Source organism: Oncorhynchus mykiss, unplaced genomic scaffold (genome assembly GCF_057628025.1).
Source record: "Oncorhynchus mykiss isolate SJ-2025 unplaced genomic scaffold, ASM5762802v1 scaffold93, whole genome shotgun sequence".
NCBI classification, from domain to species: domain Eukaryota; kingdom Metazoa; phylum Chordata; class Actinopteri; order Salmoniformes; family Salmonidae; genus Oncorhynchus; species Oncorhynchus mykiss.
Window position 1 is genome coordinate 317240 of NW_028322092.1, and position 15977 is coordinate 333216.

Genomic DNA, 15977 nt, shown 5'->3' on the forward strand with positions numbered 1-15977 from the left:
TCCTCTAAGAGCTCTCTCTCTCTCACCAACGACTCCTCTAAGAGCTCTCTCTCTCTCACCAACGACTCCTCTAAGAGCTCTCTCTCTCTCTCACCAACGACTCCTCTAAGAGCTCTCTCTCTCTCCAACGACTCCTCTAAGAGCTCTCTCTCTCTCTCTCACCAACGACTCCTCTAAGAGCTCTCTCTCTCACCAACGACTCCTCTAAGAGCTCTCTCTCTCACCAATGACTACACTAAGAGCTCTCTCTCTCACCAATGACTCCTCTAAGAGCTCTCTAACCAACGACTCCTCTAAGAGCTCTCTCTCTCACCAATGACTCCTCTAAGATCTCTCTCTAACCAACGACTCCTCTAAGAGCTCTCTCTCTCACCAACGACTCCTCTAAGAGCTGTCTCTCACCAACGACTCTTCTAAGAGCTCTCTCTCTCACCAACGACTCCTCTAAGAGCTGTCTCTCACCAACGACTCCTCTAAGAGCTCTCTCTCTCACCAACGACTCCTCTAAGAGCTCTCTCTAACCAACGACTCCTCTAAGAGCTCTCTCTCTAACCAACGACTCCTCTAAGAGCTCTCTCTCACCAACGACTCCTCTAAGAGCTGTCTCTCACCAACGACTCCTCTAAGAGCTCTCTCACCAACGACTCCTCTAAGAGCAGTCTCTCACCAACGACTCCTCTAAGAGCTCTCTCTCTCACCAACGACTCCTCTAAGAGCTCTCTCTCTCACCAACGACTCCTCTAAGAGCTGTCTCTCACCAACGACTCTTCTAAGAGCTCTCTCTCTCACCAACGACTCCTCTAAGAGCTGTCTCTCACCAACGACTCCTCTAAGAGCTCTCTCTCTCACCAACGACTCCTCTAAGAGCTCTCTCTAACCAACGACTCCTCTAAGAGCTCTCTCTCTAACCAACGACTCCTCTAAGAGCTCTCTCTCACCAACGACTCCTCTAAGAGCTGTCTCTCACCAACGACTCCTCTAAGAGCTCTCTCACCAACGACTCCTCTAAGAGCAGTCTCTCACCAACGACTCCTCTAAGAGCTCTCTCTCTCACCAACGACTCCTCTAAGAGGTCTCTCTCTCACCAACGACTCCTCTAAGAGCTCTCTCTCACCAACGACTCCTCTAAGAGGTCTCTCACCAACGACTCCTCTAAGAGCTCTCTCTCTCACCAACGACTCCTCTAAGAGGTCTCTCTCTCTCACCAACAACTCCTCTAAGAGGTCTCTCTCTCTCACCAACGACTCCTCTAAGAGCTCTCTCTCTCTCACCAACGACTCCTCTAAGAGCTCTCTCTCTCTCTAACCAACGACTCCTCTAAAAGGTCTCTCACCAACGACTCCTCTAAGAGCTCTTTCTCTCACCAACGACTCCTCTAAGAGGTCTCTCTCTCTCACCAACGACTCCTCTAAGAGCTCTCTCTCTCTCACCAACGACTCCTCTAAGAGCTCTCTCTCTCTCACCAACGACTCCTCTAAGAGGTCTCTCTCTCTCACCAACGACTCCTCTAAGAGCTCTCTCTAACCAACGACTCCTCTAAGAGCTCTCTCTCTCACCAACGACTCCTCTAAGAGGTCTCTCACCAACGACTCCTCTAAGAGGTCTCTAACCAACGACTCCTCTAAGAGGTCTCTGTCCTCTGAATGTTCCCGAGGGTGATTTAGGGCTGTTGTCAAGGCTTCCATTGTTAACATTCTAGAGCCCTTTCTTTCTGTCCAGACGAGCGGCAGAATGGATCGTGGTTAACCACAGGATCAGGGACTTAACACAGGAAGAGTTACGACGTCACCGTGTCTCTCCCAACTTCCCCAATGTACCACAACATAGAGACACATCCCCAAAGCAACATTAAGCAGATATACATGACACATTACAGCAGATTACACTATTTAAAACAACACATTTTATTCTCAAGTTAAAGTCAAATAGGTAGAATAGTGAAAGATCCCCAATCATTGTAGATTTTAGGTTAGCAATATTAAGCAGATGTGACAATACAGATGACAGTAAATGAACAAGATGTTTTACTCTCAACAACAGATGACAGTATATGAACAAGATGTTTTACTCTCAACAACAGATGACAGTACATAGAAATTAGCTTGAAAACTGCTCATTTCTTTCTGTGATGCCTTTTAAAATGTTCCTTCCCAGGGACTTGGTTTGTCCCACAATGCACTGCCAAAGTCAAAGTCAAATTCCTTGTATGCTATTTTCTATCTCACTCTAGTTGTGTTCTGATGAGGGTGTCCCTGATGAATTTACTCACACAGAAGGGGTCCCAGGCCCCAAACAGTCTGAGAACCAACTGTTCTAACTAATGATCAGGGACTTCTGTTGCTCAGAAGATACGGTCCACCAACAGCTGTCTCTCTGTGTCTTACGTCAGGGCTCATCATGTCATCGCTGTCTCTCTCTCTGTACTCTACTGTGTGTTTCAAGGCCTGCATGCTTTTACAGCTGTTGCTCATTACAGAAGAACATTTCTCCCTGCATGTGAACGGCGATCTGATGTCTCCTCAGCCGGACCATGGTGATGAATCCTTTCTGACAGTCAGGACAGTGGTAAGGTCTCTCCCCTGTGTGTATCATCATGTGCTGCGTCAGGTTGCAGCTCACACTAAACCCTTTACCACAGACAGTACACCGGTAGGGTTTCTCCCCCGTGTGGCTCCTCATGTGTGTCTGGAGATGACCCAGGACAGAGAAGCACCGTCCACACTCAGTACAGCGGTGGGGTTTATACCCTGTGTGGATCCTCATGTGATTGGTTAGATTGGTTGCTCCTGCGAACCCTCTGCCGCAGACAGAACAGCGGTAGGGTTTCTCCCCTGTGTGGATCCTCATGTGTAACCTCAGAGCATTATTCTTAGTGAAACACTTACTGCAGAACTGACAAGTAAACTGAGCATCGATGTGAGCTTGAACGTGATCTTTTATCGCCTCTAACTCAACCTGTTTTCCACACACCCCACAGACACGTTCTCTCATCTTGGTGTGCATTCTCACATGTTTAAAGAAATAGCTTTTCATGAGAAACATTTTCCCACACACCTTACAGTGACTCTTAGAGGGAGAACTAGGATGGATCGACTTCCCTGCAGAGACGGGCTGAGAAGCACTGGGTGTCTCTAATAGTTGGCGGTCCTCTCTAGTTCCTCTTTTCAACTGTTCATATGAGGTGCTGGTACTCTGGGTCTGGTAGAGATGTGAGGGCTGAGGTGGATCCTGATTACAGTCACTTTGCACACAAGCGGAAGTGAATATGAACTCTGTGGTGTCAGACTCCTGACCTTCCCCCAGACTGGTCCAGAGTTCCTGCTGTTCCTCTTTAATGTGAACGGGCTGTGGATCCTCCTGCCCCAGACTGTGGATCCTCCTGCCCCAGACTGTGGATCCTCCTGCCCCAGACTGTGAATCCTCCTGCCCCAGACTGTGGATCCACTCCTCCTGCTCAGAGGGAACCTGTTCTCCACAGGCTGGGAGCTGCTGCAGCTGGGTGTCTGGAAGGAAGGAAGCAGAGACAGAGATCAGAACATACACTGGGCCAGGTATTCCCAAACGGAAGTACGCCAAATAAAAATGTGATTCCCATTTTCAAACAGTCCATTTATATTTTCCAACGGGGCTCTACATTTGGGTGAGTTTTTTTTCCTTCTCTCGCCTGAGTAGCCTCGTTACACTGACAAAAATAGCTAAATAACAACAAAATGTCAAATACAGGTGGCCCAGTCAAGTAATTAACCTCCAATCACATTAACCAGGTGGTCCAGTCAAGTAATTAACCTCCAATCACATCAATCAGGTGGCCCAGTCAAGTAATTAACCTCCAATCACATTAACCAGGTGGTCCAGTCAAGTAATTAACCTCCAATCACATTAACCAGGTGGCCCAGTCAAGTAATTAACCTCCAATCACATTAACCAGGTGGTCCAGTCAAGTAATTAACATCCAATCACATTAACCAGGTGGCCCAGTCAAGTAATTAACCTCCAATCACATTAACCAGGTGGTCCAGTCAAGTAATTAACATCCAATCACATTAACCAGGTGGCCCAGTCAAGTAATTAACATCCAATCACATTAACCAGGTGGCCTAGCCAAGTAATTAACATCCAATCACATTAACCAGGTGGCCTAGCCAAGTAATTAACATCCAATCACATTAACCAGGTGGCCTAGCCAAGTAATTAACCTCCAATCACATTAACCAGGTGGCTGAGCCAAGTAATTAACATCCAATCACATTAACCAGGTGGCCTAGCCAAGTAATTAACCTCCAATCACATTAACCAGGTGGCCGAGCCAAGTAATTAACCTCCAATCACATTAACCAGGTGGCCTAGCCAAGTAATTAACATCCAATCACATTAACCAGGTGGCCTAGCCAAGTAATTAACCTCCAATCACATTAACCAGGTGGCCGAGCCAAGTAATTAACCTCCAATCACATTAACCAGGTGGCCGAGCCAAGTAATTAACCTCCAATCACATCAATCAGGTGGCCGAGCCAAGTAATTAACATCCAATCACATTAACCAGGTAGCCTAGTCAAGTAATTAACATCCAATCACATTAATCGTTACTCTCTCGCGGTAATTCCACTAACGGTTTGTATGGAGCCAAACGTAGCTGCTGCTCATGTTGGCATCTGTACTGATGGTGCAAAAGCCATGACAGGGAGACATAGTGGAGTGGTAACGCGCCTGCAAGCAGTTGCACCTGACGCCACCTGGGTAGACTGCAGTATCCCCCTAGAGGCTCTTGGGTACACTGCAGCATCCCCCTAGAGGCTCTTGGGTATACTGCAGCATCCCCCGAGAGGCTCTTGGGTACACTGCAGCATCCACCGAGAGGCTCTTGGGTACACTGCAGCATCCACCTAGAGGCTCTTGGGTACACTGCAGCATCCACCTAGAGGCTCTTGGGTACACTGTAGCATCCACCGAGAGGCTCTTGGGTACACTGCAGCATCCACCGAGAGGCTCTTGGGTACACTGCAGCATCCCCCTAGAGGCTCTTGGGTACACTGCAGCATCCACGAGAGGCTCTTGGGTACACTGCAGCATCCACCGAGACGCTCTTGGGTACACTGCAGCATCCAACCGGAGGCTCTTGGGTACACTGTAGCATCCACCGAGAGGCTCTTGCTGCCAAGGGAACGCCGGACAGCTTGAAAGACGTTTTGGACACCACAGTGAAAATGGTTAACTTTGTTAAAGCAAGACCCCTGAACTCTCGTATATTTTCTGCACTTTGCAATGATATGGGCAGCGACCATGTGACCGTTTTACAACATACAGAAGAGCGCTGGTTATCAACGGGGAAAGTATTGGCACGTTTTTTATTTTTTTATTGAGAGACGAGATTAAAGTTTACTGACCATAATTTTCACTTGTCTGACCGCTTGATGATGACGAGTTTCTCACACGACTGGCCTTTCTGGGTGATGTTTTTTCTCCCCTGAATGATCTGAATCTGAGATTACAGGGACTCTCTGCAACTATATTCAATGTGCAGGACAAAACTGAGGCTGATTAAGAAGTTGGAGCTCTTCTCTGTCTGCATTAACAACACACAGGTCTTTCCATCACTGCAGGATTTTGTGTGTAAATTAACTCGAGCTAACGGACAATGTCAAATGTGATATAGCGAAGCATCAGAGTTACAGATGACACAAACTGGATTCGTTATCCCTTTCATGCCCTGCCTCAAGTCCACTGAACAAGAGAGCCTCATCAAAATTGCAACAAGCAGTTCTGTGAAAATTGGATTTAATCAGAAGCCACTGCCAGATTTCTGAATAGGGCTGCGCTCAGAGTATCCTGCCTTGGCAAATTGCGCTGTTAAGACACTGATGCCCTTTGCAACCACGTACCTATGTGAGAGTGGATTCTCGGCCCTCACTAGCATGAAAACTAAATACAGGCCACTGTGTGTAGAAAATGATTTCAGACAGACACTCTCTCCAATGCAACCCAACATTGCAGAGTTATGTGCATCCTTTCAAGCACATTAACCTGTGGTGAGTTATTCACCATTTGATGAGCAAATAAGGTTTCATATGTAAGATGGTTAAATAAAGAGCAAAATTATTGATTATTATTATATTATTATTTGTGCCCTGGTCCTATAAGAGCTCTTGGTCACTTCCCACGAGCCGGGTGGTGACAAAAACACACTCATTCTTATGTGTAATAAATGTATCGTATTGTGTGTGTGTGGCAGGCTTACAATGATGGCAAAAAACAACATTTGAGTGTGTGCTGACCCTGGTGCTAGAGGGGGTACAGCTGACCCTGGTGCTAGAGGGGGTACGCTGACCCTGGTGCTAGAGGGGGTACGCTGACCCTGGTGCTAGAGGGGGTACAGCTGACCCTGGTGCTAGAGGGGGTACAGCTGACCCTGGTGCTAGAGGGGGTACAGCTGACCCTGGTGCTAGAGGGGGTACAGCTGACCCTGGTGCTAGAGGGGGTACAGCTGGAGGTTGAATGTTTGACAGGGTACAGGACTATAAACAGTTAGGGAACCAGTGCACTAAGCCAACCATGTACTCTAAAAGGAGTGTAGGTCAGCCTACCAGTACTCCTTAAGGGCCAGGGAGGGTAGCCTAGTGGTTAGAGCGTTGGACTAGTAACCGGAAGGTTGTGAGTTCAAACCCCCGAGCTGACAAGGTACAAATCTGTCGTTCTGCCCCTGAACAGGCAGTTAACCCACTGTTCCCAGGCCGTCATTGAAAATAAGAATTTGTTCTTAACTGACTTGCCTGGTTAAATAAAGGTAAAATAAAAAATAAAAAAGGGCCAGGGACCTGGTTATTGTCAGAAGTAGACAGGCTCTGGCAGACAAAACAGACAAACAATCCAACGATATGGTTCTAAATACATAGTCCTTTCACATCACGTCAAAATCCAGAATATACTGTCCAGTGTTTTAACAGCTTTATTAGTGGCAGTAGTTTTCAATGACATGTTTCTGGCTGCGTTCTGTTACACACAGTCATTCTGAGCTAGATAGACAATTAGCACCGGTGGTCTCCTCTGTTTTATGTAAACACCATTGTAACACGGAGATGTGGCTGTGTGGGAACACTTACCTTATAAAGGTGTTTAGTAATAGAGCTCCACAGTGGAGGTGTCATAATACCCATAAAACCTAGCGGTTAAACAGGGAAATGGTTCCAATCATTTCCCCCCATAGGGGATTTTAGAAACACTTCAATTAAGGGCTGTGTTTCGTGTGTCCTTACCCTGGCGTGACCTTTTAATAACCAGGTAAATCGCTCTCGGACAAGGTGACTTTTATCAAATGAGGGCTGTGTTTCGTGTGTCCTTACCCTGGCGTGACCTTTTAATAACCAGGTAAATCGCTCTCGGACAAGGTGACTTTTATCAAATGAGGGCTGTGTTTCGTGTGTCCTTACCCTGGCGTGACCTTTTAATAACCAGGTAAATTGCTCTTGGACAAGGTGACTTTTATCCACTTATTCATCTCTATTTACTCTCACATTCTAAAACGCTAGTTAGCATCAGAGTAGACATCCATTGAAGACGACAAATCCCTGCAGGTCATCTCTAGCTGACACCTTTTGCTAACAGGTATTGTGTCCATTTAATACTTGCACAAGACAATTCACAGAATTGTCACTTGACAGAAATGTCCTTAATTTATTAGAAACATTAGAAAGTAAATCCAGAAATGTTTACCTTTGCCTTGATTAGGCAGTCTCATCCAGATCATCCATGATCAGGCAATCCAGATCATCATGGCATTTGTGCTTAATGATAGCCACATTAGCAACGAATTAGCGTTTCATTTGGTAGGGTAGATACAGGCAAGTCACACGAAACACAGCCCTTAATTTAAATGTTTCTAAAATCCACTATGGGAAACATTGTGGAAAAACAATTGGAACCATTTCCTTTTTTTGACTGCTAGGTTTTATGGGTATTATGACTCACACTGTGGTACTCTATTTAACCTTATGCTTTTTGAAAAAGTATTTATTTCTGATATAAAAGATACGTTCCTTGTTTCCAAAACCGTATCCCAAGCTATGTTTGTTCTCGTTCAGACCGAACAACAAAACTCATCAATAGGCACTGCTGATCTGGGATCTGAAGTTAATTAGCGTCTATGAACGGGGAAACACTACATTAACTCTGGGCACATTTACACAAAGCATCTCAGAGCAGCAGTGCTGATCTGGGATCTGTCGATATAATCTAATGGGAAAACGGATCCCAGATCAGATACTCCTACTCTGAGATGCTTTGTGGATAAGGGCCCTGGTCCACTGAGGGGGCGACGGCGTCTAGAAGCTAACGAACATCTACCTACTAACAATGTAAACATACCTAGAAAATCATTCACAAACCTGCTCTATATAACTTTATTTCTGGTTTAATAGTGATATCGAGCAGCTTCTGTAGACGGCTGTTCCTCTCTTCCGAGCGGGACATCTCGTCCTGATACTCGGCTATCGTTTTCTCCACGACCCGGAATATCTCTTCGGCAGCAGCTGCTAATCTCTGGTTGAAAAACGACCGTAATAGTTCTATTCTAGACATTTTAAACTTCGTAGTGAATAGCTAAATTAATCTTATAAACTAGCAGTGTATTCTATGCGTTTAGAAAACAGGACGTAGAGTCAACGTCACTTCCGGTTTTGGGCTTCAAAATAAAAGCACTCATCAGAAAACTATGTAAAATAGAGAGAGTAATGTTAATTTCTAAGCAATGGCTGATATTATTATATAATACGTAATTAAAATAGATTAAATAATTATTGTAACACTAACATTTTAGTACAATTGACTGTTATTAGCTGTCGCACAATACAAGTGGAGTGATGAAGGTGAGAGAGGCAGGTTGAGGTGGCCAGGGTCAGAGTAGTGTAGGAGATGTGGTATGTTGAGGTGACCAGGGTCAGAGTAGTGCAGGAGATGTGGTATGTTGAGGTGACCAGGGTCAGAGTAGTGCAGGAGATGTGGTATGTTGAGGTGACAAGGGTTGTTGGCCTGAAGTAGGATCAGATAGGGTTAAAGTAGTGGAATAAGGTTTGTCCTCTCTAGTGGAATAAGGTCAGTCCTCTCTAGTGGAATAAGGTCTGTCCTCTAGTGGAATAAGGTCTGTCCTCTTGTGGAATAAGGTCTGTCCTCTCTAGTGGAATAAGGTCCGTCCTCTCTAGTGGAATAAGGTCCGTCCTCTCTAGTGGAATAAGGTCCGTCCTCTCTAGTGGAATAAGGTCTGTCCTCTCTAGTGGAATAAGGTCTGTCCTCTTGTGGAATAAGGTCTGTCCTCTCTAGTGGAATAAGGTATGTCCTCTCTAGTGGAATAAGGTCTGTCCTCTCAAGTGGAATAAAGTCTGTCCTCTTGTGAAATAAAGTCTGTCCTCTTGTGGAATAAAGTCTGTCCTCTTGTGGAATAAAGTCTGTCCTCTAGTGGAACAAGGTCTGTCCTCTCAGGTCGTTGGCATGGGGTAGGATTAGATGGGGTTAAAGTAGTGGAATAAGGTGGTGGGTTTTAATGAGGGCTAGTTGGTACCATCACGGCTTCAAAATCATCCCCAGCTTCCAATTGGCTCATTCATCCCCCCTCCTCTCGTAACTATTCCCCAGGTCATTGCTGTAAATGAGAATGTGTTCTCAGTCAACTTACCCTGTAAAATAAGGGTTAATTAAAACATTTAAATATATATTGTATTTTTCCCGTTTGCCCTTTTTCCGTCACAAAGTTGAATGGGTTTATACTATAGTTCAGTTGGTGGCGGTAATGCAACATATTGGATGCCAACCGCCGTTAAACTCCACCGAAGAAGAAGAACGTCCTGCTTGGTCTTCTCTGAGAGGAAGAGGCGAAGCTGGGACCAAAATCTGTCTTCTCCAGTAGGTGTCGTTGTTTCCGCTCACCAAGCGAGGAGTCTTTTTATGGAGATCAATGAGAGAGTGTCGAATTTGGTTAACAAAAAATCTAATGGCTTATTTGTTACGTGTGGCTTATTTAATCGAATAGACGTTTCGTAATGATTAGGTAGCTATGAGGGTACTGATATAACTAGGACACGTGACATCCCGGCAACTTTGGAAAAACACTTCGAAATTGTGCCTGGTCGTCACTAGTTACCACAGCCACAAAGTCCTAAATCTCACCTATCAATATAATGGATCATATGTGGTCCACTTCCCAAGCGTTCCCACAAGTCTCGCAATGCAGCGCCTCTGGGTTTAGAAACTGATTTAAAAAATGCAAAGGTCTGGGGGTTACGAAACAATGTGAAGCACAAGGCCTTATTTTAATTTGCTAAACAACTTCGAAAAAATATATATATATTTTAGGAGTCGCGCTGGTGGTAATATTCTACACTCGGACTGTGACCCCTTTGGTCACTTTATTTATCCTGTCATCAGTTACAATGACATTACGCTCATTACTGTAAACTTCTAGGGGTACCACACCAAACATGAGAATGATGAGTTGCTTGAATCTGTAGAGAAACATACTTCATTGGTTATCTAAATGTCCCAATTCGTTATTATTGATAGGAGGGGACTTTAACATTACTATAAATAATTCATCTGATAGATGGCCCCCAGGTAGGCCAACCAATCAGAATTTGGGTTTAATACTTTTTTACGGAAAAGTTTGATCTTACTGATATATGGAGAGAGAGGTTTCTGGCCGACAGATCATTCGCTTGGAGTAACAAAACAGGTTCCAGACACAATAATGACTACTATTAGTATTATATTAGCCTTACTACTTGCACAATTAATTAAATAAGTCCTGGATGCAGTCATTGATGAAACACAGTCTGGCTTTATTAGGAACAGACATATTTCTAACAATAACAGACTAGTATTAGACAAACTTGACTACTCAGACCTGAGAACAGTGGATAGCTTCGTATTATTTTTATTTACTCAGACCTGATAACAGAGGATAACTTCATATTATTTTTATTGACTACTCAGACCTGATAACAGAGGATAGCTTCGTATTATTTTTATTTACTCAGACCTGATAACAGAAGATAACTTCATATTATTTTTATTGACTACTCAGACCTGATAACAGTAGATAACTTCATATTATTTTTATTGACTACTCAGACCTGATAACAGTAGATAACTTCGTATTATTTTTATTGACTACTCAGACCTGATAACAGAGGATAGCTTTGTGTTATTTTTATTGACTACTCAGACCTGATAACAGAGGATAGCTTCATATTATTTTTATTGACTACTCAGACCTGATAACAGAGGATAGCTTCATATTATTTTTATTGACTACTCAGACCTGATAACAGAGGATAGCTTCATATTATTTTTATTGACTACTCAGACCTGATAACAGAGGATAGCTTCATATTATTTTTATTGACTACTCAGACCTGATAACAGAGGATAGCTTCGTATTATTTTTATTGACTACTCAGACCTGATAACAGAGGATAGCTTCATATTATTTTTATTGACTACTCAGACCTGATAACAGAGGATAGCTTCGTATTATTTTTATTGACTACTCAGACCTGATAACAGAGGATAGCTTCATATTATTTTTATTGACTACTCAGACCTGATAACAGAGGATAGCTTTGTGTTATTTTTATTGACTACTCAGACCTGATAACAGAGGATAGCTTCATATTATTTTTATTGACTACTCAGACCTGATAACAGAGGATAGCTTCATATTATTTTTATTGACTACTCAGACCTGATAACAGAGGATAGCTTCATATTATTTTTATTGACTACTCAGACCTGATAACAGTGGATAGCTTCATATTATTTTTATTGACTACTCAGACCTGATAACAGTGGATAGCTTCGTATTATTTTTATTGACTACTCAGACCTGATAACAGAGGATAGCTTCATATTATTTTTATTGACTACTCAGACCTGATAACAGAGGATAGCTTCATATTATTTTTATTGACTACTCAGACCTGATAACAGAGGATAGCTTCGTATTATTTTTATTGACTACTCAGACCTGATAACAGTGGATAGCTTCGTATTATTTTTATTGACTACTCAGACCTGATAACAGTGGATAGCTTCGTATTATTTTTATTGACTACTCAGACCTGATAACAGTGGATAGCTTCGTATTATTTGTATTGACTACTCAGACCTGATAACAGAGGATAGCTTCGTATTATTTTTATTGACTACTCAGACCTGATAACAGAGGATAGCTTCGTATTATTTTTATTGACTACTCAGACCTGATAACAGAGGATAGCTTCGTATTATTTTTATTGACTACTCAGACCTGATAACAGAGGATAGCTTCGTATTATTTTTATTGACTACTCAGACCTGATAACAGTGGATAGCTTCGTATTATTTGTATTGACTACTCAGACCTGATAACAGAGGATAGCTTCGTATTATTTTTATTGACTACTCAGACCTGATAACAGAGGATAGCTTCATATTATTTTTATTGACTACTCAGACCTGATAACAGAGGATAGCTTCGTATTATTTTTATTGACTACTCAGACCTGATAACAGAGGATAGCTTCGTATTATTTTTATTGACTACTCAGACCTGATAACAGAGGATAGCTTCGTATTATTTTTATTGACTACTCAGACCTGATAACAGAGGATAGCTTCGTATTATTTTTATTGACTACTCAGACCTGAGAACAGTGGATAGCTTCGTATTATTTTTATTGACTACTCAGACCTGATAACAGTGGATAGCTTCGCATTATTTTTATTGACTACTCAGTCCTGATAACAGAGGATAGCTTCGTATTATTTTTGTAAAGCATTTGACACAGTAGAGCATCAGTTCCTCTTCCACTCCCTTGAGACATTTGGCTTTGGGGATTTTTTCTGTAAGGCTATTAAAACTCTCAATACGAATGGTAACAGCTCTATCAAACTGAAACATGGCCCCTCACCTAGATTTGAGTTGAAGAGAGGACAACTTGACCTAGTTCCTATCTCACTGTATCTGTTTTTGTTAATCACCCAACTTCTTACAAATGATTTAAATAGTCCAGTACAAGGTATTTCAATAGATGGTAAAGAAATTATTATAAGCCAGCTGGCTGACGATACTACACTTGTTCTGAAAGACACTAGTCAGATTACCAATTCGAACAATGTGATGTGTCATTTATTATGTCTTAACATGAATACATGTGAACTCATGGCTGTCAAAGATTGTGACATATGATGGTTTTCCAGTGAAAGAATATATTACACATTTAGGTATAACCGTCACTAAGGATCAGAAGTCTACAGGCTTACTACATTTTAACCATCTTGTTCTTTTTTAAACAGAAGAAGCTAAATCAATGGCTACAGAGGGACTTCTCTTTAAAAGGAAGAGTCCTAATAACCAAGGCTGAAGGTATCTCTAGACTAACATACTCTGTCTTTATATCTTGACGGTAAAATCAGCAAGGAGATAGAACAGATGCTTTTCAACTTTCTGTGGAGAAACCGTACCCGTTACGCTAGGAAAGCTGTTGTAATGAACACATGAGAATGGTGGGTTGAATTTTCTGGACTTTACTACCTTAAATAATACTTTTGAGATCAATTGGATAAAACAATTCATAAGAAGACCCACTTCTATGTGGAACTTGATTCCTCATCATGTCTTCTCTACTTTCGGTGCTTTTCATCAGCATGCTTCTAGTGAAACTCTCTGTTTTTCATCAGCATGTTTTCTAGTGAAACTCTCTGTTTTTCATCAGCATGTTTTCCAGTGAAACTCTCTGTTTTTCATCAGCATGTTTTCTAGTGAAACTCTGTTTTTCATCAGCATGTTTTCTAGTGAAACTCTGTTTTTCATCAGCATGTTTTCTAGTGAAACTCTGTTTTTCATCAGCATGTTTTCTAGTGAAACTCTCTGTTTTTCATCAGCATGTTTTCTAGTGAAACTCTCTGTTTTTCATCAGCATGTTTTCTAGTGAAACTCTCTATTTTTCATCAGCATGTTTTCTAGTGAAACTCTCTGTTTTTCATCAGCATGTTTTCTAGTGAAACTCTCTGTTTTTCATCAGCATGTTTTCTTGTCATGGTCCTTAATTAATAAGCACAGATTTTATATATGGAATAATCAGGACATATTGTATAAAAATACCTCTTTGATTTTAGAATATTGGTTCTGAAATAATATGCTATTGGTGAGCCAACTGGTAAATTCAGAGGGTCTTTTACTTAGTTATAAGGAATTCTTATTCCTTTACAAGGTCCCTGTAACACCTAAAAGTGTTGTGATTGTTTTAGATGCCATTCCCTCTGGTGTTGCTGTATTATTCAGGAACCTGACCCCGTCAAGACCTGACCCCGTCAAGACCTGACCCCGTCAAGACCTGACCCCGTCAAGACCTGACCCCGTCAAGACCTGACCCCGTCAAGACCTGACCCGTCAAGACCAGACCCTCAGAACATACCTACAATTAACCATCCATCAGCAGGAGAGATTAGTTTTTCTGTTGGCCTGTTCAACAACAATAGAACTATAGGAACCTTGTTTCAACAGGATGTTGTATCTATTCCTTATGTCATGTTGGTCCATTCAACAACAATAGAACTATAGGAACCTTGTTTCAACAGGATGTTGTATCTATTCTTTATGTCATGTTGGTCCATTCAACAACAATAGAACTATAGGAACCTTGTTTCAACAGGATGTTGTATCTATTCCTTATGTCGTGCCATATTGGAACGGTTTTATTGATCATGTCTGTTGGAAAAAAGTTTGGATATTGCCACACACATACCTACTTATTAACAAAATTAAGGAAGTTTCTTTAAAAATGATTAATAAATATTATCCTGCCAACCACCATATCACGAAGAAATTTTAAGAAAATATAAATTCAAATTGTACCTTTTGTAATGACCACCCAGAAACAGTGTTGTATCTTTTTTGGTATTTTATGCATTTAAGGAATCTGTGGCAAGACATCAGTAGATTTATAATCAAACACATTTATGAAGATTTTACACTATTGTGGAGAGATGTACTGCTTGGATTATTTACCTACGATAGAAATAAATTGAAACAATTAATTTCATTATTCTTTTGGCCATATTCACAAATGTAAATTTACAAACAAAACACCACATTTTACATTACAAAAATAAATGGAACTTTATTTTATGACAACTAAATACAACAAATAAGCTGTTAGAATGATAAACGTGTATATTCCCCTTGAGGTCGTTGTGTAACGTGATTATTGTACCCCCAAGCCCCGCCCCCAGCCCCGCCACCGCCTCCAGCCCCTCCCCTAGCCCAATTGTTCTTGGGATATTCTTTATATATGCTTGTGTTCCCCCATGTACTTTTTTGTATTGATTTGTTGTTTATAATAATAATACAAAAATGTAATGTATAAAAAATGTGAAAAAATATATCGCTAAGGTCTGACTTTTTCAGACCGGCATTTCTATAGACAACCCCGTGTATATTTTGGGTCTTGAGTCAACGTGGGACAGTGCGTTTGTGTCATGCCGAATTTGTTGTCAAGTGTTTGTGTTTTTAATGTCAGTAGTTCTATTTTGACATTACTAGTTTGGGATATTGGACAGTAACTGTGACGACTTATCATGATGCCGGGGGAGAATCTTTCCAAAATCGCTTCAGGAGCAACTACTGGAGCCTGTCAAAACTGCACTGTGCTTCACCAGGTGAGGAGAGAAAGGCTCTGGCTACTGGTCTATGCTTGCTTCAAACCTGGAGAAAAAGATAGTTAGATAATATTTCACCCAACTATACTGACGGACAATCCATCCTCTCTCTCATTGTAGAACCTAAACGAATATGTGGCAGCTCTCCTGGTTTTGAAACAGAAAACTAATGACTCCGAGTAAGTAACTAACGTTATTAGACTTGTGTGATGAGATGAGGCTGTACAGGCCCCTAAAACACAGCTAACTACATACATACTCAGGGTGGGGGCTATTCAATCAAACAGCTAACTACA

General features: G+C 41.9%; 2 protein-coding genes across 3 annotated transcripts in view; one reads left to right on the forward strand and one right to left on the reverse strand.

Annotated features, from left to right (window-relative positions):
* Positions 1-1880: 1880 nt before the first annotated feature.
* On the reverse strand, positions 1881-8671 carry LOC149970088 (uncharacterized). The gene is made up of 2 exons (XM_090228580.1): positions 8379-8671; positions 1881-3503 (listed from the first exon to the last, which is right to left on the reverse strand). Exons 1-2 carry the CDS (start codon positions 8569-8571, stop codon positions 2455-2457), a joined length of 1242 nt encoding a protein of 413 aa, XP_090084706.1. The 5' UTR covers positions 8572-8671; the 3' UTR covers positions 1881-2454.
* Positions 8672-15443: 6772 nt separating this feature from the next.
* The window catches only part of LOC110510481 (interactor of little elongation complex ELL subunit 1), a 39212-nt gene continuing 38678 nt past the window's right edge, over positions 15444-15977 (forward strand). The window contains exons 1-2 of one of the 2 annotated variants that reach the window (XM_090228577.1): positions 15444-15681; positions 15802-15860. In XM_090228577.1, coding sequence (XP_090084703.1) covers positions 15601-15681; positions 15802-15860 — 140 coding nt within the window. In that variant the 5' untranslated portion in view covers positions 15444-15600. The remainder of the gene's footprint in view (positions 15682-15801; positions 15861-15977) is intronic. The other variant, XM_090228575.1, reaches the window with a different exon arrangement.